This window comes from Larimichthys crocea, chromosome XXI, assembly GCF_000972845.2.
Source record: "Larimichthys crocea isolate SSNF chromosome XXI, L_crocea_2.0, whole genome shotgun sequence".
NCBI lineage: Eukaryota > Metazoa > Chordata > Actinopteri > Sciaenidae > Larimichthys > Larimichthys crocea.
The window spans coordinates 10,355,451-10,381,891 of NC_040031.1; the positions used below are offsets into that span (position 1 = coordinate 10,355,451).

General features: G+C 41.6%; 2 protein-coding genes and 4 non-coding genes across 8 annotated transcripts in view; 5 read left to right on the forward strand and 1 right to left on the reverse strand.

Moving 5' to 3' along the window:
• The first annotated feature begins 1,276 nt into the window (after positions 1-1,276).
• tgm2l (transglutaminase 2, like) lies at positions 1,277-7,960 on the forward strand. The gene is made up of 15 exons (XM_010743588.3): positions 1,277-1,432; positions 2,114-2,284; positions 3,309-3,539; positions 3,626-3,744; positions 4,102-4,230; positions 4,397-4,574; positions 4,867-4,999; positions 5,095-5,198; positions 5,549-5,691; positions 5,783-5,882; positions 6,000-6,145; positions 6,233-6,362; positions 6,472-6,632; positions 7,083-7,219; positions 7,421-7,960. Exons 1-15 carry the CDS (start codon positions 1,417-1,419, stop codon positions 7,602-7,604), a joined length of 2,082 nt encoding a protein of 693 aa, XP_010741890.3. The 5' UTR covers positions 1,277-1,416; the 3' UTR covers positions 7,605-7,960.
• A 1,448-nt stretch (positions 7,961-9,408) lies between these two features.
• trnap-agg (transfer RNA proline (anticodon AGG)) lies at positions 9,409-9,480 on the forward strand. The gene has a single exon. It is a non-coding gene; the product is annotated as a tRNA-Pro (tRNA).
• A 1,229-nt stretch (positions 9,481-10,709) lies between these two features.
• trnal-cag (transfer RNA leucine (anticodon CAG)) lies at positions 10,710-10,792 on the forward strand. The gene has a single exon. It is a non-coding gene; the product is annotated as a tRNA-Leu (tRNA).
• Positions 10,793-11,391: 599 nt separating this feature from the next.
• Positions 11,392-11,474, forward strand: trnal-cag (transfer RNA leucine (anticodon CAG)). Its single transcript has one exon. It is a non-coding gene; the product is annotated as a tRNA-Leu (tRNA).
• A 556-nt stretch (positions 11,475-12,030) lies between these two features.
• On the forward strand, positions 12,031-12,113 carry trnal-cag (transfer RNA leucine (anticodon CAG)). The gene has a single exon. It is a non-coding gene; the product is annotated as a tRNA-Leu (tRNA).
• A 1,126-nt stretch (positions 12,114-13,239) lies between these two features.
• Positions 13,240-26,441, reverse strand: part of cmip (c-Maf inducing protein) — a 44,773-nt gene continuing 31,571 nt past the window's right edge. The window contains exons 10-21 of one of the 3 annotated variants that reach the window (XM_019257185.2): positions 25,231-25,680; positions 23,860-23,925; positions 21,131-21,157; positions 20,981-21,029; positions 20,743-20,850; positions 20,517-20,633; positions 19,942-20,082; positions 18,578-18,625; positions 18,314-18,460; positions 18,121-18,226; positions 17,871-17,941; positions 13,240-17,057 (exon numbers count right to left, since the gene is read on the reverse strand). In XM_019257185.2, coding sequence (XP_019112730.1) covers positions 17,004-17,057; positions 17,871-17,941; positions 18,121-18,226; positions 18,314-18,460; positions 18,578-18,625; positions 19,942-20,082; positions 20,517-20,633; positions 20,743-20,850; positions 20,981-21,029; positions 21,131-21,157; positions 23,860-23,925; positions 25,231-25,680 — 1,384 coding nt within the window. In that variant the 3' untranslated portion in view covers positions 13,240-17,003. Of the gene's footprint in view, positions 17,058-17,870; positions 17,942-18,120; positions 18,227-18,313; positions 18,461-18,577; positions 18,626-19,941; positions 20,083-20,279; positions 20,360-20,440; positions 20,634-20,742; positions 20,851-20,980; positions 21,030-21,130; positions 21,158-23,859; positions 23,926-25,230; positions 25,681-26,441 lie in introns of those variants that run through there. The other 2 variants (XM_027273124.1, XM_027273125.1) reach the window with 2 other exon arrangements.

Genomic DNA, 26,441 nt, shown 5'->3' on the forward strand with positions numbered 1-26,441 from the left:
CTGACTCATGAATGAACTTCCAGCTAAGGATGGTTGTGACATCTGGTTTACTAGGAAATCTTTGTGTTAAGACTAAGACCAAGACCAACAGTCAACAGATCTTTAGACGTTTAAAATAGTTTGTAATGAATAACAGAGTTAATTTCCAATGTTTGCATATTAACATGTGCTTTTTTTGGACTTTGAAGGTCATCAACGAAAGTATTGGACAAACTGATGGCTCCAAAGGAAAAGTTAGTAGTTCATCAAAGACTTTAGGATTTACTGTGTTTGGGCACCATGAATGTCTGTACCAAATTTTGTTCCATTCCAGCCCAATATATCCAATATGAATCTATAAAATATATCATATCCAATTTTCTGTTCCGTTACGGATAGATCTGTACCATTATCATGGCTAAAAACGAACTTAACATGACGCATACTGTCTTGGTTCTGTGAGAACGCAACATGATAACATCAGTTTTGTTCAGTGATTCAACTGAATGAATGAAAAATAAATATATAATTTGTGAAATATGAAACAAAATAAATAATAAATGCTCCTGTATGTTCACCAGGTTGTCGCTAACTTTGTATTTTTGCCATATGGTTTATCATTATTTTTCAATGTTGACTTCTAACCTGTACTTATAACCAGCGTTTACTTAATATTACCAATGTAACATTGGCAAATGATTCTGTTACATAAACAGAATCACCAACCTTCATCATCACTCTGATATATCGACTCTTTTCTGATAATACCAACCCTTAAAAATTCAAAATTTGTGCAACACATAGGTCGGTTTATTGAGATTATTTCACGAGAATATCTAGCAGATATGAACACAGATATGTGCCTGGTGCAAGTAACACAACATTTACTGTGTTTTCTCATAAGACAACTGAATTATACAGAAGGGGAAGTAAAATTGTACACACTTTTACTTTTACACTTTTAGCTCCTTTCCTTCATCCTCTTTCTGAGGACCATTCATAGTTGAAGTGAAACACAGGATTTAACGTGTTTTCGTTCTCAATTATTCTGATTGCTACTGTGCAAAGTTATAGTCTTTTCTTAATAATCCAAAAAATTCAAAACCATCTCTTGGTCAAATTTTTGATAAACTGGTACAGCAATGTGAGTAAAAAATTGTCCAACTCACTCACACATCACTCACTCAGTGCAAACACACACACACTCATGAACCAGCAGAGCACTGTAGGTTTTTTGGGAAGTGATAACAAGGGTCAGCAGTGGGAAGTTGGGTGGAGTGAGTGAGTTTTTTGGGATGAGTGGTTGTTAGAGAGGTGGGAGGGCCAGTCTTGTGCTGTATAAATATAGGACTGTGACGGACACTGAGCGTGAAAAGAAGAGTCCAACGACATTCGAGGAAACTCAGAGCAACAATTTTAAGAGGAGGAAGATCTGCAATGGCTCACCACAAGAGTAAGTGATTCTATTTTTGTTAATGTCGGTCTGTCTCGCTTGTTCCCTTTCTCTACGTTGTCCATATTATAAACTTTATGGGAGATTATGATATGTGTGAAAAATCTGCTGATGTATGACTGGACACTTGGGTGTGATATGACCCATCTGAATTCCTGCAACAAGTACAAGCCCGGCTGGGACAAGGATCAGACTGGCCAAACAAGTCTACATTATAGAAAACGATTTACAGTAAAAGAAAAAATGTGTTTTTTATTTGTTTATTTATTTATGGACTGCCTGCATACACCGCAGTGATGCTACGATGCACTAAAAGAGCTACATTTATGGTTCAAACACATTTGGTTTCACAGATTTATTTTTATTCACTTTCTTGCAGGAGGTCAGATATCTGAACTGTACTGTAAAGCTTGACATAAAGACTGGAAACAGTAGTAGGTAGGGGAACTACCTTGGCTGTCCAGTCCAAAAAACACAATTTGTCATACAAAATTTGGGTTTTCAAATTGAATTTAGTCTCTGAATATAACATGTTAATTAATTAGTGAGCTTTAGAGGTGACGGTAAAAGGATTTCATTACCATTTGACAGAGCCATACGAGCTGTTTCTCCCTAAGCTAAGCTAAACTGTCTCCTACTGTGCAGACTGATTGCTGAACTTCTCTCTGTTGGTCCTGTCAGGTGTGTTTACTGATGTGGATGTGAGAAGTCATGAAAACAACTTGGCTCACCGCACCAGGGAAATTGATCGGGAGCGCCTGATTGTCCGCAGGGGTCAGCCCTTCTCCATAACTTTGCAGTGCTCTGGCCCTCTGCCCGCCAAACACTACCTGGAACTGAAACTGCGCCTTGGTAAGTAGAGCCTGATTCGTACTGTATTCTTGTCCAAATAACTACATTATATGTTGTCATTCTTTGTCTTTGCATGGAGTGAAAGTATAGAGACAACAAAGTACAGAAAAGCAAGTAAAGCATGAATATAATACGTAGTAAAAGATAGATGTGAATACATGACACATTAGAACAAGTGTGCAAGTATTGGCAAAAGCTTATACGCTATACATCAGACAGGCGGGCTATCACCGTGGTGCAAGCACAGTTCAGCTATAGGTGACAGTTGGGCAAACAGTGTGTGTGTCCGGGGTGAGAAGTCTCCCAGACATCCTCAATGGTGGGTTGTGGAGGACCGGTGATGCTCTGGGAAGTTTTCACTGTTGTGTAGACGTCTATCCGTCAATGGTCAGTTCAGTCAGTTAAGAGAAAGTGCACAGGAGTCCAAGATGTCGTGTGCTGTAAGGGTTTATCGAAGCTTGGCCAAGGACAATGAAGGATTTAGCAATACTGATTCTGAAGAAGCTGTCCTCTCTGGTTCATCTATACGCAATCAAAATAGTGTCACAACTACTTGATGACAAGGAATTACCATTAGTGGCCCAACTCAGGGAGAGATGTTGGAGTCCTGTTAACAATCTAAGATGTAACGCTATCCCTACAGTGACCTCCAGTGCCTTCTGGTCCAAGACATTAACTAGTAACACTCAAATCCTGCTGAATATGAAACAGGTTTCACATCAGAACACACACACACTACGTGGCGTATTGTTTTTCACCTGCATGTAAAATACAATAATGTTTGAGATGTTACACTTACCTACAACAACAGTGAAGCTTTCAGAGATACACTAGGTTTTGTGGGTTACTTGTTAGTAGGATCAGTTGGGATTTGCTGACAAGAACAACAAAGTATCGGCAGCCTTCTTTAATTATACCAACCGACTAAGTCACTCGTGTAAACGTTGTAAACACATTTAGTAAAGTTACCCCTTTTCTTGTCAGGAATCCTCCATTTATCTTCCTTTTTTTGACGTTTCTTCAGGTAAGAAGGATGAGGTGGTGATCACGGTTCAGAATGAGCGTGGGGCTGGAGACAAGTGGTGGTTTAACCAACAAGAAGCGCAGGGTGAGATTGTGCTGACTCTGCACAGTCCAGCGGATGCCATCATTGGCCACTATCACCTGGCAGTGTTGCTGCTGGCACATGACAGACACACGGTGGAAAGGATCGACAAAGTCACCTTCCACATGCTCTTTAACCCCTGGTGCAAAGGTAAAACACAAAGCAGTTTGATCTGTGTTACTCCATTGGCATGAGGACAGAATATACTCATGACTGTGTCTTTGTGTGCATGTCAGATGATGTGGTGTACCTCCCCGATGAGAGTCTCCTCCAGGAGTACATAATGAATGAAGATGGAGTGATTTACCAGGGGGCCTGGGACTACATCCGAAGTATTCCCTGGAATTATGGACAGGTAACACACACACAGACTGTGTGAGAGGGTTAGGAGTATGTGTGTCTTAGGTCATCTCTGTGAATTATCACAGCAGTGTGAGCGTGAAGGCTCATGGGCTTCGGCTGCATCAGGAACTCGGTTTGTTGAATGGAGGAAACTTGTGGACAAGAGGTGTCAGAATGTAACCAAACCACACAAACAAGGGCTTGTCCCTTCACAGCTCAATGGGAGTGCAAAGACAGACAGATAGATGGCAGCTAGACAGACTAATGGTGGCGTAACAGAAACACAAAATAATTTGAAATCTGTTTCAAAAAGGTTGAGAAGCCTCTCCCGTTCACCAACTGTTCCTCTCTCATGTTTTCTCTCTCTCAGTTTGAAGACTTCGTGATGGACATCTGTTTTGAAGTCTTGGACAACTCCAATAATGCCCTGAAAAACTCAGTGATGGACATGGAACACAGATTTGACCCTGTTTATGTCAGCAGGATCATAGCGGCAATGGTGAATAATACTGCAGTAATACAGTAGTACTAGAAATAAATAGCTGCATTTAGTGATTCGACCAATCTTCATGAAAGCTCTACATTCAATGTGGTAGACAACTTTTTTGGAGCTTCTTCCCAGACAATACGCCTTTAAAGATGACATATGTCCTCCACCCGTCCAGGTCAACTCTAACGGTGACAGAGGTGTGCTGGCCGGTCGATGGTCTGAGCCGTACGCTGATGGAGTCCCACCATATCACTGGACTGGCAGCGTCAAGATCCTCCGACAGTGGAGCAAGGCTGGCTTCAGGGCGGTCAAATATGGCCAGTGCTGGGTGTTTGCTGCTGTCGCCTGCACAGGTGAGGCTTTTCAAGGATTTCACTGCTACGTGATTCAAGGATCTTAAAGTATAATAGATCTGAAGCTGAGTCACAACAAGTGTTTTGGGGAGTGATTGCTACTCACTGTGTAAGGCTTAAAGAAATAGTTCAGCATTTTTGGTTGCCTTACTTTCTTGCTGAAAGTTAGACAATCTTAGTATCAGCAGACTGAAGCCAATATGGGGAGGCAAATTATTTTTAAAAAGGGAAAGAACACAAGTAAAGGCAGATATGTAGGAACAAAGAAATTATCTGATGTGTATCTTCACAGTGATGCGCTGCCTGGGAATCCCATCACGTGTCATCACCAATTTTGATTCTGCCCATGATGTTGATGGAAACCTCTCTATGGACATTATGCTGAATGACAGACTGGAACCAGCCGAGACAAAAGATAGCAAATGGTAGGGACGCACACACACACTGATTTTGAATAAGACGATTTGGTGGAAGTTCATCTTATGTAATGAATGATCTACTTCTCTCCTCATTGATTTAGGAACTTTCACTGTTGGATTGAGTCCTGGATGAAGAGAGATGATCTCTCCAAAGGATGTGACGGCTGGCAAGTTTTGGACCCTACCCCTCAAGAACGGAGTGAAGGTACATTCCTAATATTTAACCTAATCTTTTTTGTCACCTCTCTCTCTTATACTTATCTCGCTAGGCATGTTTTACAAGACATTTCTCACCTGATCGTCTTTGAAAACGGAAAAATGCAAGTTCTACTTAAATCACCATAAACTGTACTCAGGGCAGTCACTGCTGGCTTTATTTTGTATCATACATCATATATGACATTTCAGATTCAAAGCTGGTTGGTGTTTTCTATCAGCCTGATAATTAAGACACAAGGTGACACTTGTTTCTGGTGAATGTGTCAACTATCTAGTGATGCAGGAGATGTTACAAACCAAGAAGTCCATGACAGAATATTCATGTTTGCTCTCCAGGTGAGTTTCGCTGTGGTCCGTGTCCAGTGACAGCCATCAAGGAGGGAAAACTGGACTTAAAGTATGATGCTCCGTTTGTATTTGCTGAGGTGAATGCTGACATCGTCTACTGGGTTGTCCAACGAGATGGCCAACGGAGGAAGGTAACTGACTGACTGTCTGTTTTGAACGTCTTTCATGTTTGCTCAAGTTAAAAAGCAATGATGACAATGATGATTGTTCTTATTGTTACAGATCAAGGAGGACCAGAAATCTGTGGGAAAAAACATCAGCACCAAAAGTCCTTATGGTAACTACAGAGAAGATGTCACTTCACACTACAAATATCCTGAAGGTAAGCTGGAAATTCATACAAGAGTGTCAGTGACCATAATCGCAAGATTCACCTACACTGTGTAGTCTTCTACTGGGTGAAAGGATTAGTTTTCATGGACTAATGTGTTCTCCACAGGCTCCAGGGAGGAGAGGGAAGTGTATGGGAAGGCAGGACATCGGGTCACAGGGGCGGTCGAGGAGAACACAGAACCGGGACAACTGCAGCTCTCAATCAAGCATGCAAAGCCTGTATTTGGGACAGACTTTGACGTGATAGTTGAGGTATGAAGTGCTCAGACTGTAGCTGGACATGGTCTTGTGAATTCAATGCTCAAGGTTCGAGTGATGATGAATCCACTCTGTCCGCAGGTGAAGAATACAGGAAGCAAAGAGGCTCATGCTCAGCTGACTATGGTGGCCACGGCTGTTACTTACAATTCCATCCACCGGGGAGAATGCCAGAGAGAATCAATCAACGTCACTGTTCAGGCTCACAAAGGTTAGTAACTCAAATAAACCCAACAGATGTACTGTAAAACTACAATGAACTTGTGTATTGTGATCCTCCATTTCCATGCTTAATACTCTGTGTGTGTGTGTGTCTCCAGTCCACAAGCAAGTTCTGCGTCTGCACTACGACCACTATGTCAAGTGTGTGTCTGAGCATCATGTGATCAGGGTGAAGGCGCTCTTGGACGTATTAGGGGAAAATGAACCCATCATGAACGTGGTCAACATCCCACTCAGCAAGCCTGAACTCCTCGTAGAGGTGGGTACACACTGTGCATGCCCAGGTCCTGGTTGGTGGATCATGAAAGCATTTAAAGGGTTGGACTACTTTGAGATTTAACAGCTTGAGAATCATCCCACAAATCACTCGTAGATTTCGTAGAAATGTTTCGTTTTCAAACCATACTAGCCCAAGAACCATTTTAGGAATTCTGGAACCATGAATTTAGTTCCTCTGTTGTAGTGTCGCCCTAAAAACTCCCTGATCTGGGTGTAGTATCATCAGATTTTTTGAGGATTTACTTGAGTTTAGTTCCTGTGGCTTCAAAGTGTGCCTCAGTTGAAAAAGGGGAATTCGGCCTACAAAATCCTCTCTTCTGTTTAGTGGAAGCCTTTTGGGTTTCATTTGGGTGTTGGGTTTCCTACACTGTGATTTGTACCCTTATATACCTCCATAGATTTATAAGGGTTGTCTCCTTTCTTTCCTCAGGTGCCTGGAATGGCTGTTCTATGGGAAAAAGTAACAGCCCATGTCTCCTTTACCAATCCACTACCAGTCCCGCTGAAGGGTGGCGTTTTCACTGTGGAGGGGGCCGGCCTACTGCCAGCGACTGAGATCCCTGTTATGTAAGTCAGCCTGCTTTGTGTGAAAGTGTTAAATCTATGTTAGAAGCACAATGGATGAATAGTGTTTGATCAGTAAAATAAACTATTCATGCTCTCAAGATGAGATGACTCTCTCTGACCTTACATGTAGCAATGTCCAATACTTCATAACAGGACCTCAAAAATTAATCAAATACAACTCATGTCTCTTTTCCTTTCCAGCGGTGATGTAGCTCCAGGCCAGAAAGTGTCTGTCAAGTTCTCCTTCTCACCAATGCGGGCCGGGGTGAGGAAGCTCATGGTGGACTTTGACTCTGACAGACTGAAGGACGTTAAGGGAGTTGGCACTGTGGTCGTCCGCAAGAAATACACCCGTCCATTTTATGAAAATCTCATAATGTACTGAGACAGATAACAGACGCTTCTTCTTTTTTTTTTAATTTGGATCTTTCAAATAATTATTCCTGATTGAAAGATGATTGAAAATGAAATGCACTTTTTGTTCTATTGTCCAATGTATCACAATGTTTTCGCAAGATATCAGCAGAAAAAAATTTCACCTTACTTTGTGATGCTACCAACAACGTACGAGGTCTCTTTATGTTTGATGTGTTTCAAGGACCAGACTGTTTTTTCTATTGTGTGCTATGTGCAGTGTATCACTATAATTGTTCATTGCCTTGTCTGTTATGCGTGTACTGTCTTGTAAGTCCATGTGGGCTGGACACCTTTGAAACATAAATTTTACTTTACATACTACTACTCTCATTGATATCTGTGCTTGGCTTTGGGTTCGTGATAAACATTATTACATAATGGGAAAGTTGATTGCGATGTTGATCAAGAGAAGGTAGCGCGGTTCTTCAGAGGTCGTAAAGCTGAACTCCATTTTCTTAATTACCATTTTCAGAACAAAATGAAACAATGTTCCCTTGAATTTAAACAGTACGAAGACATTTACAAGACATTTCTCATGATGAAATTTCATGACACCATCCAAAACTCTAAATAAACTACAGCACATCCAAAACTCTGCTGCACGTCTGCTCACCCATACCAGCACCGGCAACCACATCACCCCTGCCCTCCAGAAATGCAACTGTTTATTTCTTGTATGGTTGTTAAATTGTCAGTATTGTTTCAGCCACAAGTAGAAAAGACTGTGTTTCTCTTGCTCTGGCGATCTGCCATCTATCTGCTTGCCTTCCTCTTTTTCCTTCCAGCAAACTTTTTTTGTGTGGTTTGGTTACATTCTGACACCTACCGTCCACAATTTTTCCTCCATCCAACAAACAGAATAACTGATGCAGCCGAAGCCCTCTGAGTTTTTGCGGTCACACTGCTGTGACAATTCTCACAGACCACCTACTTGGCCTGGAGAATTTTTCGATGTGATCCCAGGCCCCAACATAAATGACTCCATCTTCATTAATTATGAATCTATAGAATGAGTGACACATTCGCAGGAAACAGAAGAAGCCAACAGGCAGAAAGAACATCAATCGCTGGTGGAAAATTCTAACTCGGAGTGACAATGTTCAAGTCTCTCATGAATGTCAGTGGTTTATATCTTTGCTGTAGGTCCACCAGATTTAAGGTTATGGCTGAAATCAATATGATGTCTTAGAATGAAATTAGTGCTCTGTATAAGAGAAGTGGGGGATTCATGACAAATTAAAAGAGTTTTACCAGCTATTTAATAAAGGAACAATGGGGTTTGGATCAAGGGCTGCTGTAGACTTTTCTTCAGCACTTCACAAACCTTTCTTTTTATTTTAACCGAGGTTCAACAGGTAAGCTTAAATCTTTATTTAACCAAATGTGTCTACAATTGTTATTTATGGCTAAGAAAATAATTTCTTTCCTCCTAAACTGACTGAGATACCACGTCCACATCTGGTTGGAGGTATGTTTTGTTTCCAATGATATCCAATTGCAGATGCAGATACACTCCTCCTTTCTCAACATACTTTACACCAAGTGGATTACATGAATCCTTGAGTTTAGAAGGCTAAAGTCAGGTCTCCAACGATGAGACACAGAAAGAGTTAAGAGGAAAAGTTCTGAATGGTATCTGAAGGATGGTGCAACAGAGGGTGCTCTTGGGCCAGATAAGATACAGGGCTTTAAACCACCACATTACCTGGGTGGAGTTTAACTTGTATGGACAGGGGAGGAGAGTTAAACTCTCTGTCTTGCTCCTTTAAAAAGGCTCGTTGGTCTAGGGGTATGATTCTCGCTTAGGGTGCGAGAGGTCCCGGGTTCAAATCCCGGACGAGCCCTGTCTTTTGATCTGTAAGTGTGTACACAACAGCAATACATTTCTACGTGAACTCACTGTCCAATAGTGCCGGTGTGGACACCACTGTGTTGTAAAGCGTGATTGTCCATCAACCGTTTGCATGGGTTGAAACGTTCACATAAATCACGAATATGTCTGCTAAACCATGTTGTATGTGCTATGCATGTACATTTAAATAAGGCTGTGAACCATAACCAACATCTTCGTCGCACAGATATCAAATTAATGGGTCAGAGCAACCAGGAAAAAAAAAGCCTTTAACCTTTAACACTTACTTTTCATACAAAAACCCTAAAACAAATACCAAAGTTAACACCACTGAGAAGTTTAACACAGACTTTTGTAGACTGAGTGAAGGAGATGCAGTATCAGTGCTTTTTTAGTAGGATGGACGTATAACTGATTAAGGATTAGAGTTTATCTGTAAATATTAAAAAACAAAAGTATGGTTGCTACCAACTATGTTTAAAATATTTTTGAAGTATTTCAGTTTGGATGTCTTCCTAATACATTTATCCTCTATAAGAATAAGAGAAGTGTCTTTTCTTTTTGGAAGCACGAGATGCAGTTCACTAATACTACAGATTATGTTGATGTAATAAGTAATAGAGTATATTGTGCACATTTTGTGAGGTTAGAGAGCCACCATGTGGTCAACTTGAGCACTATATTAGTTTATTAGTACTTTTTGTTGTTCGTTTATTTGACCTATTCTAACATATAATTAGTTCTGACTTTACTTCAATACACGGGATGTGATTATCGCGTTCATATGACTATTTATTTCAGGTGAATCCATGCTTATCTGCAATTCACAAAATTATTATGACAAAGGTTTGTCAGGCTTCTATGGTGGATGGTAGAGAGCTTGATCTGTATGTATTAGTTTGATCAGGGAGCTGATCTTTGTATTACTTCAATAGGTAATAAAAAAAACAGTCACATGTATGAAAGTTAATTAATCTATAAATAGATAATTATGACAAACACAGTTACGAAACTTGTGAAAATGGCTAACTGGGTTAGGAAATCTTCTTGAGATGGACGCTCGTGATTGATTCGTCATGCCCGCACAGGAAAAAAGTGGAAAAAAGAGAACAAATGAGAAAAAAAGAAGCAAAAAGTACATTTTATTTTGAAAATCGTACTCGTGCATCTATTTTCCTGTTGTGACAGCTGCAGCTTGACAGTCCAACCACAAAACTCAACGTCAGGATGGCCGAGCGGTCTAAGGCGCTGCGTTCAGGTCGCAGTCTCCCTTGGAGGCGTGGGTTCGAATCCCACTTCTGACAGACAGCTTTTATTTCTAGAATTATTAACTATGTACAATACTACTACACTATGTATAAACTACTCTTTACTATTTACATACATGATTAATTATTTAACCTTTCCCTCATTTCCTCCAGGCACTGATCTGAATACATCAGGACTGGTCACTGCTTAATTAACAACATGACAATTAGCACTATCCATACTGATACTGTAACAGCCGAGCAGCTGGCTGACATTTACACAAGTGATGAATGAAGCTAAGTGAAGGTCTATATGGTGTGTAGATAGATATTTTTTCTAGTTTATATTTGGGTTATTTTGGTTGTTATATTTTGTTGATTATTTTTGATATCACAGTAACTGTGCCACAGCTGGCGGCGTTGGAGGCGTGGGTTCGATCCCACTTCTGACAGACAGCTTTTGTCCCTAGAGCTAAAAGTATTTCCTTTAAAACAGTTTGCTGATGTGTGGAACTGACAACTTTACTTAAACATGATAATGGCCAGTCAGTGTGGTAGCGCTGCAAAACATACATTTTATTGTGAAAATCGTACTCGTACATATATCCTGTTGTAACAGCTGCAGCTTGACAGGCCGTCCAACTATGCAATTCAACGTCAGGATGGCCGAGCGGTCTAAGGCGCTGCGTTCAGGTCGCAGTCTCCCCTGGAGGCGTGGGTTCGAATCCCACTTCTGACAGACAGCTTTTGTCCCACATGTAAAATAGAGATAAGAAGACGATAGAGGGTGAAGGGGGTTGTGTGTCTGCTGAAGGCAGTGACTCCCCACAGTCTTTGTCAAGATGCCAGGTAAACAAGGTATGACAAGTAGCAAATAAACCCAATTTAAAAAATGTCAAAGTATTTCCTTTAAAACAGTTTGCTGATGTGCGGAACCGACAACTTTACTTAAACATGATAATGGCCAGTCAGTGTGGGAAGGATTTGTGAGAGAAACAACAAATATCAACATTCGTCTCCTGACAAGTAGCTGAAGCTTAAATGGTGATAATTGAAAAAAAAAGAAAGAAAAATAACATTTTATTGTGAAAATCATACTCGTACATCTATTTCTTGCCGTAACATGATAATGGCCAGTCACGTCTGATAAGATTATCTGACAGGATTCGTGATAACTGACATGTTTACATGTTTAGAGTTGTAGCAAAAAGTATATTTTATTGTGAAAATCGTACTCATACATCTATTTCCCGTTGTAACAGCTGCAGCTTGACAGTCCAACCACAAAACTCAACGTCAGGATGGCCGAGCGGTCTAAGGCGCTGCGTTCAGGTCGCAGTCTCCCCTGGAGGCGTGGGTTCGAATCCCACTTCTGACAAATGACTTTTGTCCCAATAATAACTTGCAGCATAAAAATATAATAAAAACATTCACACTGACAATATGTGAACAGGAATGCAGACAACAGGTAGCCCATGTTTCATGTAGACTGCTGCCCTTTCTCTATCTGTCATGTATTATTTCATGTACGTATTCCCAAATTTGATGAAGGAGACTTGTTTCCAGTCTGTATTAAATTCAGTACTCTAGTATAGATCAAACTCCAAAAAATATAAGAGAGCTTACATTTCCCCATAATACAACTCAGTGGCTTGTATTTCCTTTTGCATATACACGAAACCTCAAGCTGCCGTAAAATATCACATTTTTATTACTGACTTCTGATATACTCACTTCTAAGAAGAAATATAAGCAAGAATTCAGTTGTATGGTTGTGTTTTGATTGGTTTTATGCTTATATGTGGGTAGAGACTCAGTAATTATCGGTGAGGAGTTACGTGTCCTTTAATGAAAGAGTTTAGGTTTAATGACTTTATGTTGGAGGTTTGTAAAAAAAGATGAAAAAGAACACGTCACACACAGATGAAACATATTCACAGACAATTTATTTTTGATTGAAATTATTTCACATCATAGTTGTTATTTTTCCTGTTGAAGATCTTTTTGTATTTTTATTACAACAGCCACAGAGCAGCAGCAGCAGCAATAATAATAATAATAATAATAATAATAATAATAATAATAATAATGATAATAATAATAATGATAATAATAATGATAATAATAATAATAACCCAGCAGGAGAAGCAGATCAATGCGGAGAAAGACTGAAAAATAGAGAGAAACATGATGGGTGCCCCTTTTCCAGCTGCCAAAAAAGATTTTACTACAAGGAATTATGGGAAATAGAGTTGTTGTTGTTTTTTTTTTTTTCAGTCTGTCAGATTAGTTAGGCTGTGCCACATCTGACCCTGTTCCTTCCATAACAACTGTTAAGACTCGAGCACAGCTGTACACGACTTGGACATTGGTAGAAACTCTTTACAGTTTTGTGTTTGAGTAAAAAACATCGGCGAGATAACAGACGGAGAGGGAATGGAAAAGCAAAGCACAGTGAGCTCCACAGGATACGGAGACATGACGGAACAGGAGAGGCGCTTCTGTTCCATCATGTTCTACAGTAATACAAAAACCTTTACATTATAACCTCCACATGCTGGCACCCAGGCTGGGCAAGTGGCAGCTCGTAATGGCCTAGGGGTGACAGGATTTTCCTACGGGGTGCCCACTTCTTTAAAAAGGAAGGAGTTCAACATTTTGGTGTCAGATGAGAAGATTGGCAGCGCTTTCATGGCTGTGTGAAGCTACAGCCAGCAGCCAGGTAAGAATGGAAACAGGGGTAAAGTAGCTGGCCCAGCTCAGTCAACAGGGTAACAAAATCGACCTACCAACATCTCTACAGCTTAACTATAGTGTACATAGACACATTTTTAAAAAGGGGGTTGTGTGCCGGTCGACTTCTTTGCTGGGGGCAGTGACTTCCTACAGTCTTTGTCAAGCTGCCACCCAAACAGTTTGAACAAACAAGGACAGATTCAGGCCAGCTTGTTTCCCCCCCTCCCTCCGCCCCAAGTTTCCAATCTTTATGCCATGATACCAATCTGTTCATTCAAATGCAATTTCAAAAACATTCAGGGATAAAAGAAAACTAGAGTAAAAGTGTGAATGATCAAGTTTGCTGATGTCTGATGAGATTATCTGAGAGAAACAACAAATATTAAAATGTTTTTGATATGAAAATGGCCAGACTTACATGTTTACACCTCAGCTTTCTGACAAGGGGGCAGCTTCAGTCCAAAAAAAAAAAAAATCAGTTACAGTAGTATTGGTATTGGCTTTTTTTTTTATTGTTTTTTTTTTAATTTTTTTTTAAAGATAATATTAATCAAACCCTATAACTGCCTCAAACTCAGAGGATCCGTTGAGGCTCATGGGTAGATCCTGGCAACAACCAATCAAAAAAACAAAAACAAAACAAAAACATAGTTGGATGGGATCTCTCCATTTCAGTCCTTAACCTCGGTGAGATAGTGATCAGACCCTTTATCATATTTCAAACCTTTTTTATAAAAGAAAAAAAAAATACAAAATAAAAATACCAGATGACGCAGCAACATGTACATGCAAAAAAACAAAAACAAACTAAACAACAAGAACACAGGAAACAAATGTTTGATTAAAGTGATCAAATCAAAGAACAATGGAAACTTAAAAGATATTATGAAAACATAATTTGTTAGATTACAGTGCACTTTGTGTGAAAAAAACAAAAAAACAACCACACACACATTAAGATGAAGGCAACACCAGCCTGCCGATGAAGGGAGGCCAAGAGAGATACAGAAAAAAGGGAGAAGGAGGAGAGAGGGAGGAGAAAAAAAAAGGATTCAAAGAGAGGAAGAAGGGAGGAGACGACTATATACATTTGTATATACATCATACAGGATATGAAAGAGAGCACGGGGTCCTAAAGCCGGACCCAAAGATGGCCGTACATAAAACCGAATCTACAGGCCAAACAGAAAAACTGTCATGGCACCCAATAAATAGGAAACAAAAGTATCTCATAGCGGACGGCATCCCGACCTCTGCTGCAGCTTCTCTGCCTCGATTCAACAACAACAACAACAACAACAACATCCAGAGCACTCTGGAGGTCCAATAAATAAAAAAAATGGATGGATGGATGGATGGATGGATGCAGTCAGAGCGTGGCGCTGACTAAAAGGGTGGAGGCGATCTTTGACTTTGTCTTGTGTTTTCTAAAGGGCCGCTGACACAAGACAAATCAACCCAAGCCACATGTAGACAGAGAGAGAGAGAGAGAGAGGGAGAGGGAGAGAGGGAAAAGAGATTCTGACAGACTTGCAGTGTTGTCAGGGCAGTTACCACATCATATGAAATGTTGCCACAATAAACAGGCAACATTTTTGAGGGAATGTAAATGGGCAAATATGGCAGAAAGGCGCCAATCTTTTTTCTGTTTTTTTTTCCATTTTTTTTTTTTTTTTGTTGTCCCTTATAGCCCATCACGACAGAATATGTACAATAACTTTTGTCCCATCCTGTGACGAGAATTATTCATCCGTAAAGCCTAAAAATGTCACCCATGTATTATGGCGTAATATAAATACAGCAGAACAATTCAAAAAACAGGTGGTGTGACAGGTAAAAAGTTAAAACAATTAGGCATCCACAGCTCCGCTTTAGAGGCACTGCGACTCTTCGACTTTCCTCGACAGGTCTGACGCTCTGTCTCTCCACACATGACAGGTTCCACTTTGAAAACGCCGGTCGGTACTGAAACCATCAAAGTCATGTTGGCCCGATGAAACAAAGAAACAAAACTGAATTTGATGAAGGTGTTTGGCAAGTGTCCTTTCTTTTTTTTCCAAAAAAAAAAATAAAAATAGCAGAGGATATGAAAATATACAACTCTCAGCTGGTGATGAGTCTTGATTACAGGTCCGCTTCAGAATCACTGCAGTCCACTTTTACAGGTTTAACCACCATCCATGGCATGGTGTGCAGGGAGATCCGTGTACGGGCGCCCGCTCGGTTGGCTTCTTGCAAAAAAAAATAAAAATAATAACAAGAAATAAAAAGACGACAGGGCCTGTGTACTTCATTACTATCAGGACATGAAATCCAGGAGAGACAGAGTAAAAGGAGGTTTGAAAGATACAACTTATATATAAATATTAGGCAGTCCCAGACCACCCAGCTACTGCTACACAACTGCCCTATTAAATAGTAATGGGAGATCATCAGTATGTACACTGAAAACAAATGAAAAGAGAACTAATTTTGCTGTTACACTTTCCTGCAGAGCTCCCGAAATGGTTTTGAAATGTCATCAAGTGGGCGTTATCCTCATATATATGTTTTATATAGAAACACACAATATATGAAAGCACAGATGTTTTGGAAAAATATGTTCATTCAAGTTGATAAAAACCTTTTTTATTTTTGTTTTTTTTTCGTGTGTGTGTGCGTGTGTGTGTGTATGTGAGCGTGTCGTGAATGAGGAAATAGGCACAGTCTTTGCAATCTCTTCTTTTCTCTGAGGTAGCACCTCATTTTTCCCCCAAATGAAATACTCGAAAAGACCGATTTTCTTTTTTTAAAAACCTGAAAACTGAAGCCAAAAGACCGCGCGAGTGATGAGGACTGAAGTGACTTTGACAGTTCAACACTTTCCTGTTTTTTTTTTTGTTTTTTGTTTTTTTGGAGGGCTACATCGCGGAGCAGATCGGAGACGAACTGGAATGTGGGCCGCTGGCGTCCAAAGCCTTCATCGCACGACGGGGGGGCAGGAGAGATGTGAAAGTGGAAAGGGGAAAGGCTCCGAGTGGAGAGGGACGATTTTTGTTTTCCTCGTGACACGGACACACGGCGGGGGTGGAGGGAGGGCAACGGCTGGAAAACTGAGAGGCCGTATATGAAAGACAGAGTAAAGGATAACAAGAGACACAGAGGGTCCCTTATGTCACAATACAGCGGGTCCTTGCATGTACTCTGATCACGTCGGTAAAAACAAGGTCCTTGAAACATCGGCGACAGAAGTAAGGGGGAGCGGCGAGGTCCATGAACGTTTCTCATTTAGAAAAAAAGCGACTGACTGGACAGTTCCTTTTCTTGGTGACGATGTCTGATGCAGCTGATGAGTGCTCCTCCTCTGATCAGGCGATCCTCACGCTGGGATGATGTCTGACTTTTCTCTGGTCTAATGACGGCGACGATGGAGACAACATCACAGCACAATATTTCATGTGTGTGTTATATATCTGAGCCTGTGTGCAGTGTGTGCATATGTTTATGTCGGTGTCCGGTTCATGTATGAGGGGTGCGCGTGAGCGTGGGTTGATCACCAGGCCTCCGTGTACCGAACATCAACGTCTTTCAGGTTGGGCAGTTTGGCCTGCAGAGAAAAACACACAGACACGGAGACAAGAATATATTGTTAATATTAAATCATTGATTAGTGCAGGGTTAAATAAATATTCATTGGTCATTACTTTATAGTTGGAAATGTTCCATTTAAGTGTGCTTGCCTAAGTCACACCCTTTTTAGCTCTGTGCTCCAATAAAATTTTAGCAAACCTCGGCCAACTTCCCCTTTTTCTGTCCTTATCTATGTTGAAAACACAACAAGATTTCTTTTCTTTTGAATGTGCTGAAGCCACGCCCACTCATGGTGGCGGTCGAGCAGCCGTTTTGTAGCGACTGAAACGTGTCAGATGAGTTCAGAAAATGACGTGACTTGTCAGATGAGTTCAGAAAATGACGTGACTAACTTTAAAACACTGAGCTGAGATGAATTCATCTCTAGCGCTCTAGCTCAGGGTGGCCTCAGCGTGTCATCGAGACACCCTTTAAGGACCGCCCACAAAAATCCTGAAACTGAAAACTGGTGAAAAACTGTTTTAATCTCTAACTCCACATTTCGGTGATGTATCGTCGTCTTTTCACGTGTTTTCTGCAACTATTTTCCAACATGTTTAATGAACTTTGAAAGAAATCTAGTGCCTGCCTCTCCACTTGCTAATGCACGTAAATCATCCGACAACAAACATATATGCAAACTACAAATAAAAACTACATGGCATCATTTTGTAGACGTGAAGCCAAACCAGAGATGCAGTTTCATGTTTCTATTTTCAAATCAATGTTGTGCAAATGAGAATATTTGCATCTGCTACAGTACGAGTCGTCGTCGTTCTGGCAGTGTTACCTTGAGGTCCTCATACGTGTCAGCGGTGAGCTTGGTGCTGTTCATATTCAGACTGCACAGACTTTTCATGGCTGGAAAAAAGGCAAACAGTTACAATTAACCACTCTCCATTCACACACATACAAACGCACTTTAACACCCTCGCCACACTTAACACATTTGTTGTTGTTGTAACTATAGCTCCTCTTAAGATCGCTCATTCTCACTCAGCTCTATGTAATAAATCTGCTTTTTGCGTGTGTTCACTCACAGCTGAGAGCCAGCAGACCGGCGTCAGTGACGGGAGTCTCACACAGGTTCAAAACCTGAAGACAGGCCAGATGCTCGGATAACAACCTCAACCCTGCATCCCCAAACTAAAGAGAGAGAGACAGGACATACATCAGACACCGAATCATTAGAGATTACTAGTGTGTTTGTGCTGTATGTGTGTGTGTGTGTACCTGTGTGGACCAGAGGTTGAGCTGTTTGAGTGAAGGCAGCTTGATGAGCTGCTCGGCACAGGCACTGGTGACGTTGGTGAAGGCCAGGCTCAGGTTCTCCAAGTTCCCAAAAGAACCTGAACTCAACAGGCGGGCCAGGTCGGCATCCTGAGCAATGTCGAGGAAGAAATATTGATTATATTTAAAAACAGTAAAAGGCGACGCGCTGTCTTATAACTCATGATAGGTCAAAACTCTTTTGTGTGTGCAGCAGTGAAATCTCACCGTGGACTTTGAGGGCAGAGTGAGCCGGGTGGGGCCTCCTTTCCTTTGCTGAAATGACACAGAAAAAAAAAAAAGATGGCGTCTGATCTCAGTGCTTTGCAGGAACATTTTCAGACAGTAGATGGTGCGTGTGAGCAGGTCTGCAACACGCCGCGCTCACGTCATTATTGAGGAAATAGGATGTGAGTTTAAAAAAAAAAAAAAAACGCTGTTCTTTCAAATATAATAAAGCTAATATTTTAAACGCTGTCTGAAGAACACGAGAAAATCCGTGGACATATAAAGGTCACATTTTTTGGAAAGAGACAGCACGGACAAAAGTTTATCATTTATTTAATCACTAATAAAACAGAATCGGGTAATAAATAAAAAATTGGGAGAGATTTATTATTGTAATTATTACTGTAAATGCCAAAAGAAACACACAATAATATGACTGCTGCATTTAGCTTTGAGTGTAATGTCTGTCTTACACACAGATGGATAGTTTTTTTTTTATTAAACGTTACACTTTAAAGGCACATTCCCTGATTTTGGATCAGAGTGCAGGAAATAAATACCGTGCTGGACACACTGGTAGAATAAATACAATACATATTTTACTTTATGCGTGAGTTGTCTTTGTTTATGTACAGAGTGTACGTTGGCGTATATATATATATAAATGAATGGCTCAGTTCTGCAGACAGAGTCAAGTGGCTGTGACTCAGCGTGTGAAGCACGAGACCGAGCTGAGCTGAGCTGAGCTGAGCTGAGCTGAGCTGAGCTGAGCTGAGAGATGAGGCCGGTGTTACTATTAACCGGTCTGATCTTTACTGTTCCAGCATTTCAGGCTCAGACAAACTCCGGTAAATTTCACACTCCCGGTGTCGATGTTTACCGAAAGCCGTAGGACGAAGAGGAAATATCCGATCAGCTGTGGCTCTTCTCGATGAGTACAAGAGGAGCGGAGGATATTTGGAGAATTTGACGGACGACCGCAGCAGATAGGAGGAGGCTGAGCTTCGGTATGGACCTGTCAGCGTTTGCATTCAATGGTCGACCCCGCTCTACCCCCACGTGTACGACAAAACAACGCAGCTCCTCATACATGACGCATCATTCTCCGACATGAACCCTTCCCTTTGTTCTCATCTTAAAGCACTGCATGTTTGGTTCTTTGACTTCTGGGGACTGACGACACAAGAATGTGTCCGTAATGAGAAAGTGGTGACCTTCCCTCGTTCACTCCTCCAGAACAGAAACGTGGGAAGATGCGCAGAAGTTCAGATCCACAAGGACTCCAAGGTGCCAAAGAGAACATGCACCGTGTTCTCTTTAACAAAGCACAGAGTGTGTTTGTGTGTGTTGAAGCCGTATCTCACCAGTTCTTTGAGTTCTCTCTGTCGGTCGCAGAGCTGCTCGTACATACGGAGGCCCACTTGGGTGCTCTCCAGGGTGGAGATGATCTGCAGCTGGGTGTCTTTGTTCTCGATGATGTTGTACTCCAGCATCAGACACAGGATCTGGACACACATGTACATACATGGAGCTTAAACAACACTAGGGACAAAGTAGTTTGGCAATTCAGTTACTGAAACTAACACTACAACTAGAGCTACACCGATTATTGGATTCATTGATTTGTGGACTAAAAGAAGCAGCTAAGTCATCAATGGATTAAAGTGTCCTGTCTTTAAAATGTGCACATTTGTCTCTTTGCTGACCCTGAAGTAATTCACTCATTCATAAAACAGTCTGCAGATGAACTGATGTCAGCACAGCCCTGATTGCAATCGACTACTTATATATACTAGTACACTAACACTTCATTCTGCTTAGAATAACAAACTTCTTCGCACAGTGGGAAACTGTGATTCAAACCAAACTGCCACATGTTAATGCTCCAAAAGAGAGCGCGAGAAATGATCAAGAATAATAAAAGAAAACGCGGACGTACCTCCACCATGGTCTGGTTTCCACGTAGGGCCAGCAGCATGCAGGGACCGAGCTTGTTTTCAGCCAGAGAGAGCAAGAACTTCTTGGTTTTATAGCAGGAGCCCATCAAGATATGAACCTGGGGGAAATGGGACGGGTCAGTTGTTACGTAGCAACCAACACCAACACATTAATTAGCACACATTAATAATGGTCTTGAATGTGCATGTGTGTGTCCACACACTCACCATACTGGCAAAGAGCTCCCCGTCGTCATCACAGGCCACACCTCCTGGACTGTAGAGCTGAAACCAGCCGTCTTTACCTGAACGCACGCTGAGTAGGCATGAATGGACCTGGAAAACACACACACACACACACACACACACACACACACACACACACATTGATTTTAATGTTCTCCTAAAAAAAAATAAAAACTCCAGAGCTGCTTCAAGATTGAAACCGAGGTCAACGCGCACTCACCTCCTGCCTCGGGTCCTCTGCAAACCTCTGAATAACATATTTCAGCTCCCTGTTTAGACAGAGAAACACAAAGACAAAAGAAGTCAGATGGACTCAATGGAAATCGAACTCAGTCTGTGGAAACGGTTTATGTCTGTGTGAGTTACTTACTTTGTGAATTTGGCATGTGCAAGAGCTCTGAGGAGAAGGAAGACAAAGAGAGATGTGAGAAATTACAGCCCAAAAACACTTAGAGCCGAGAAATATGACGGAGCAAACATGTTTCTGTCCGTAAATGTTCCCGTTAGTGCGACGTTAAGGTGACGACACAGCAGGGCAGTCAACAGTCAACATGTTTAGGCAGTACAGAGCTCGTTATGACATTTTCAGCACGTGTGCACACAGGACGTGAACTTCTAGGGATTGTTTGTTACTTCAGATGATATTTTAATGATCCCAATGGGGAATCCTCACAGTTATGAGAGGTTAGCGGCGGTGAAATTGGATATAAATTATCTTGTAAATCAGTTTATTCAAAAGGTATAAAGTATTTATGACGCCGTGTTTTCAAAAGGTCGCTCCGGCGCGTCATAAGTTAAGTTGCACGTGCGATGTTCATCATTTTGCACGCGTTAACCTGCGGCTCAACCCGACTTTTTTGGTATCTTTGGAAACTTCTTTTGGAAACGGAATTGTAAAAAAAACATTTTCTAGGGGTTTACGCAAAGTTCATCTACAAAACATGTGTTTGATGATGACGCACGGCAGGGAAAAGTTAAAGGAGTGTTCGGCAGCGTCCAAACCAAATAAATACATAAATTAGAACAATAGTTTGGACACAACTATTCGCCTACATGCCAGGAATTCGATTTTGGAAGATCGATGCCACTTCACCAAAATCCACCGACCAGCACCTTTAAGGTCCGTAAATTAACACGGTGTATCTGCTTTGTTTAGTCTTTATAAAACCAAAGTGTACAAAGATAATTTGCACTGTATGTATGACTGGTTTCTGCTATAGTTGCCTGGCAACCAAGACCAAGAAATAGTCTGGAAAACATGTTTACATTTTACAGATTTCTTTTACATTTGCATTTGCACTGTGGAAGTTGTTTCCTGCATGTGTGCATGAAGTCATCGGACACACCGGTGTGTATGTGTATGTGTGTGTGAGTCTTTCAAATTTCTGTGTGTCCAATGATGTGACTCATTATGTCCTCAGCTACAGGGTGCTGGGGAGTATTGTTGCCTTTCCTAATGACGCCTGAAGCTATCGACCAGGCAACAGTGGCGCAGGTGAGATACAGGTGTGTCTGCGCGTCGGAGAAACAACAAGTCGTCCACCAGTCGACGCTAATGAAGCTCTGGATCAGGTAGCCAATTACAAAGAAAGGCCCGCAGGCTGCTTATAGCCAATTAAAGTCGGCTCTCTGAGGAGAGAAAAGCAGCCCCTCTAGTTCATGACCCCCGCCCCAGGAGGTGTGGTGCGGTGCCTCATCCACGTCAGCAGCCAGGCCCCAACAGGACCCCTCTTAGGAACCTGTTTTCATCCCCTGTGATGTGAGAGACTGGATGAGGGAACAGAGGAGGGAAAACATTGATGGCTATGCTGCCACTTCTCCGAAATCCTATTTATTATGCACCAGAAATCTTTCCACCGAAACTGAGCAGAGTCAGAGTCATACGTCACATTTCATTATAAGCTAAATCCTCACTCTGACTCATTTTACTCATGTAACAGTGACTGTATTCCTGATTTTAAATTAAGTGACTTCAATCACTTCAATTCTCTTCGTCGAACACACATCACTACACCTCCATCTTGATCGGATATGGAACCAGAGGACATCCCGGTCACAACACGACTACCACAAAGCAGCCACACCCTAAAGCGTACCCAGCTTCGTCTTCATCGTCTATTTTACTCCAAATGGGAAAATCATGCTGAAAGAAGACTTGAAACTAGAGATCGAGACCCTTAAACTCACGAGGAAAAACTAATAACTCAAATGAAAGTAGGCCCATTTTCTCATAAGTTTCCATACAATGAACTTCTTTTTTGCAACCAGTAGGGTCATTATAAATAAAGCAGGTTTAAGATTCTTCCACATTGGCTCCACTTTACAGACTTGGATAGTCCCAACAACCTCGACTAAGATAAAAGGGCAAATCACAATAATCAGAGATTCTTGCTTGTCTTAAGTCGCTTGTATCCAGAGATGTATAAAGTACTGGAGTAAAGGAGTGGAGTAGAAGTACAAGTGCTATTTCAGTAGTATTCAAAAATGTTTTGTACTTAAGTATTGCAAGTAGAAGTATGTAGAAAATTGCTACTCGAGTACTGAAAGTAAAAGTACAAATACAAGTACTGTTGTTTATGTTATTTCAAATATTTATTAAGGCACAACTTCTAATGTTACAGTGTTACAATGTTCATGGTAGAGTTCTGTGATTTCCCATGGTCTGAATAAATGCGAGAGCGAGGGCAGGTGAGAGGGCGCGCCTGGGTGTGAGGTGTATGACGTACGCCGCACGAGCGAGGTTGATGTGAGACCGGGACTGTTATGTTGTTGTTTTTTTTGGCATGGTATCCGTCCGACAGTAACAGAGTCCTGGAACCAAACCGTTCAGCAATAAATGCAGGTTTGTTCAATAATGCCTCGTCATTCATCACGTGTCCGGCTGGACGCTACAATAGTAACGAGTAACGATTGAGCACATGAAAAATGTATCGGAGTAAAAGTATTAAATAAAATAAAAATATGTAGTGCAGTAAAAGTGGAAGTAATACTCCAAAAAGTACAGATACTGCATTTTAGTACTTATGTGGTTCCACTTCGTTACTATACATCTCTGCTTGTATCTACAGTTCAACTGTGAGATGAGACATGCATACTCACTCTTTAGGGAAGGGGATGGGCTGCAGCAGGCTGGCCAGAGCGGGTCTCCAGTCATCGTAGTCCGACCTGACCGAAGAAGAACAGACAAGAGATGAAGAGAGTGAACAGGTGAGTATAACCTGGACGAGCGAGGCAGAAGAACAAATCGTCTGAAGAGTGGCTGAAACACGAGCAGAGCCGAGATGATGCAGGCCAAACTCGAGCAGCATCACATGCTGTGAGTTAAGTAACGCCGGCTTTGTTACAAATGCTACAAACGGCACAGACACTTTCGCTTTTTAGGCCATCCTGTTTGGTTACCGCATCTACACACACACACACACACACACACACACAATACAAATACTGCTCCACTTTCACACCGTGTAATCAGTACCGAGGCTCATACATTCATTCATTCAGTGCTGTTTAACCCATTTACACTAATCAGTTCTTCAGGCGTACGCCGCAATCTCATAATGTCACCTTTACAAACTAGGACACTTTCTGAGGTTGTTGACGACATGAAATCGAAGCTTATGTAAGTTTAAAGTAGCTTCATCAAGACACAGGTGTTTGTCCAAAAAAAAAAAAAGCTTTATGAAACCACTTTTTTTTATTACAAGCTGAACTAGATTCAGTCTGATACCTGTTCACGTGTTTCCATCAACACATTTTTGTTCGTTTGTTCCACTTTAAAGCTCCATTGTTACTCGTTTTCACTAGATGTATCATATATACCTTCAAATATTGTCACATGGACAGTAGAAATCACAACAAAATGACAGAACTGAACTCAATATGCAGCAATTATTTGAACAAATCTTGCCGTCGCTAATCGTGTCAACATGCAGCTTCATTGTGAGATGAAGAATGAATGTGACCTTGTGGAAAAATCGACATGAGGGGTTGTTTTTTTTTGGTGGAAATTGTTCAGTGTCCCAAGAAACCAACATCCCTGTTAGAGCTGGATATGACCTATTTGCATGTTGGCTTGGATTTGAATCTTGAATTTGAATATGTAGGTGGACAGTTTTCTTTCCAAACACTGACATTAAAAGACGAGACAGCTCAAAATCTTTATGCGTGCTGTGTTGGAGTGCGGGAGATGAATGCTTTGGTGATCAGTCTGACGTGGCGTCACGTTACAGACCTTCTGATGGCTTCGGATGGAAAAATGCATCTCATTGTGACTCTTTTCAGAAAATAAACAAAGAGTCTCTTTGTATGATGGATGTAAACATAGCTGACATTCCCATGATCTACTGCAGCTGAGAAATAATGCTGCCAATGTGTGGCGTGTAGTACATGGTTTTTATATGACTTCTTTCATTTTTAATCAGGTGACCTTCATTAAATTGATACCAGTTTAAAATTTCGGAGTAAACTCACAGCATCTTGAGGATGAGAGCGAAGCAGCCCAGCACACGATCAGCCTGTGCCGGCAGCTGGATGGACAGAGTGTTGACGGCCGGGCTGACCAGCAGACAGTCGATGAGGTTCGGTTCGCTGTCGCCGCCCGATGGCCCGCCCTTCCGCCTGGTGTTGGCCGTGTTGTTTCGCTCCAGCTCCACGAGGATCTCGCTGGAGTTGACGACGGATGGAGGAGGAGAGAGGGGGAGGGAGGGCGTCGGGGAGGAGATGGGGATGGACGGGGTTGGGTTTGAGGGGGCGGGGGGAGGCGGCTGAGGAGGACTGGGGTTGGCGGAGAGCGGGAGGAGGGTGGCAGGAGGCGGCGTAGGAGGCTCGGGGCGCAGAAGGCGGAGCGGCATCGGGGGCTTGCGGTCGTTCTGCTGCTGGCAGCCATTTCTGATCTCCTTTAGGCTGGGGGAGTTGTCCCGACTGCGAAGAGAGCAAACAGGGGTGAGGTGATCGGACCACTTACGAAACCTGTACGGTACATACTGCAAAGAAGCCTGAACATAAGCGTGAAAATTAAAGATGAGAAAATAGAGGTGAGAGCCAGGAGGGATGGGTACTGTAGTGATGGTTCCTTTGTGTGCTTGAGTTTTGGAAAAATTAGCTCAGAATGTTCCTCTCTGGGGAGAAGGAAGCTATGGAGATGTCGCTAAGTAGTTAAGAAGTCTATGACATGCACCTGTAGCCAACAAAAAGTCCCAGTGGGAAGCACAAGAAAGAAACAAGATTGTTTAAATGGAAAGAGAGCAATTAGATTTTTTTGTCTACACGTGTATGATGACATAAAATCTATTGACAAAGACATGAAGGATCGATTCAAGGGTTGGTGCACAGGGCGGCTTGCAGCTGCAAGAATTTTCCACTGTATATTCGATGGACGCCATTAACAAAGAGCTGCATTTAATTCAAGATTAAATATAACTAGAAAATTGCATTTCCTGTGGAAAATGCAGTGTGGATGCCTTCTGCTGAAATGCCTGATGTGAAATGAGCTAAAAAAGAACAGCAGAAGTAAAAAAAAGTTAAAGTGTAATAATTCAAAAACTGCAAAGGATTTAAAAAAATGGAATACAAGTTTAATAGTACAAAATCTTCTGTACACTTTAAAGCTTGAATGACGTCTGTAGCTGAAAGTACGTAGAAGTAATGAAAGCTGAAAGCATCAAAGGTTTGTAGAAAGATTT

Coding starts and splice junctions, on each gene's coding strand:
- tgm2l (XM_010743588.3), top strand. Junction 5,883..5,999: donor ACACTACAAATATCCTGAAG/GTAAGCTGGAAA, acceptor TGTTCTCCACAG/GCTCCAGGGAGGAGAGGGAA. Junction 7,220..7,420: donor GCGACTGAGATCCCTGTTAT/GTAAGTCAGCCT, acceptor TTTCCTTTCCAG/CGGTGATGTAGCTCCAGGCC.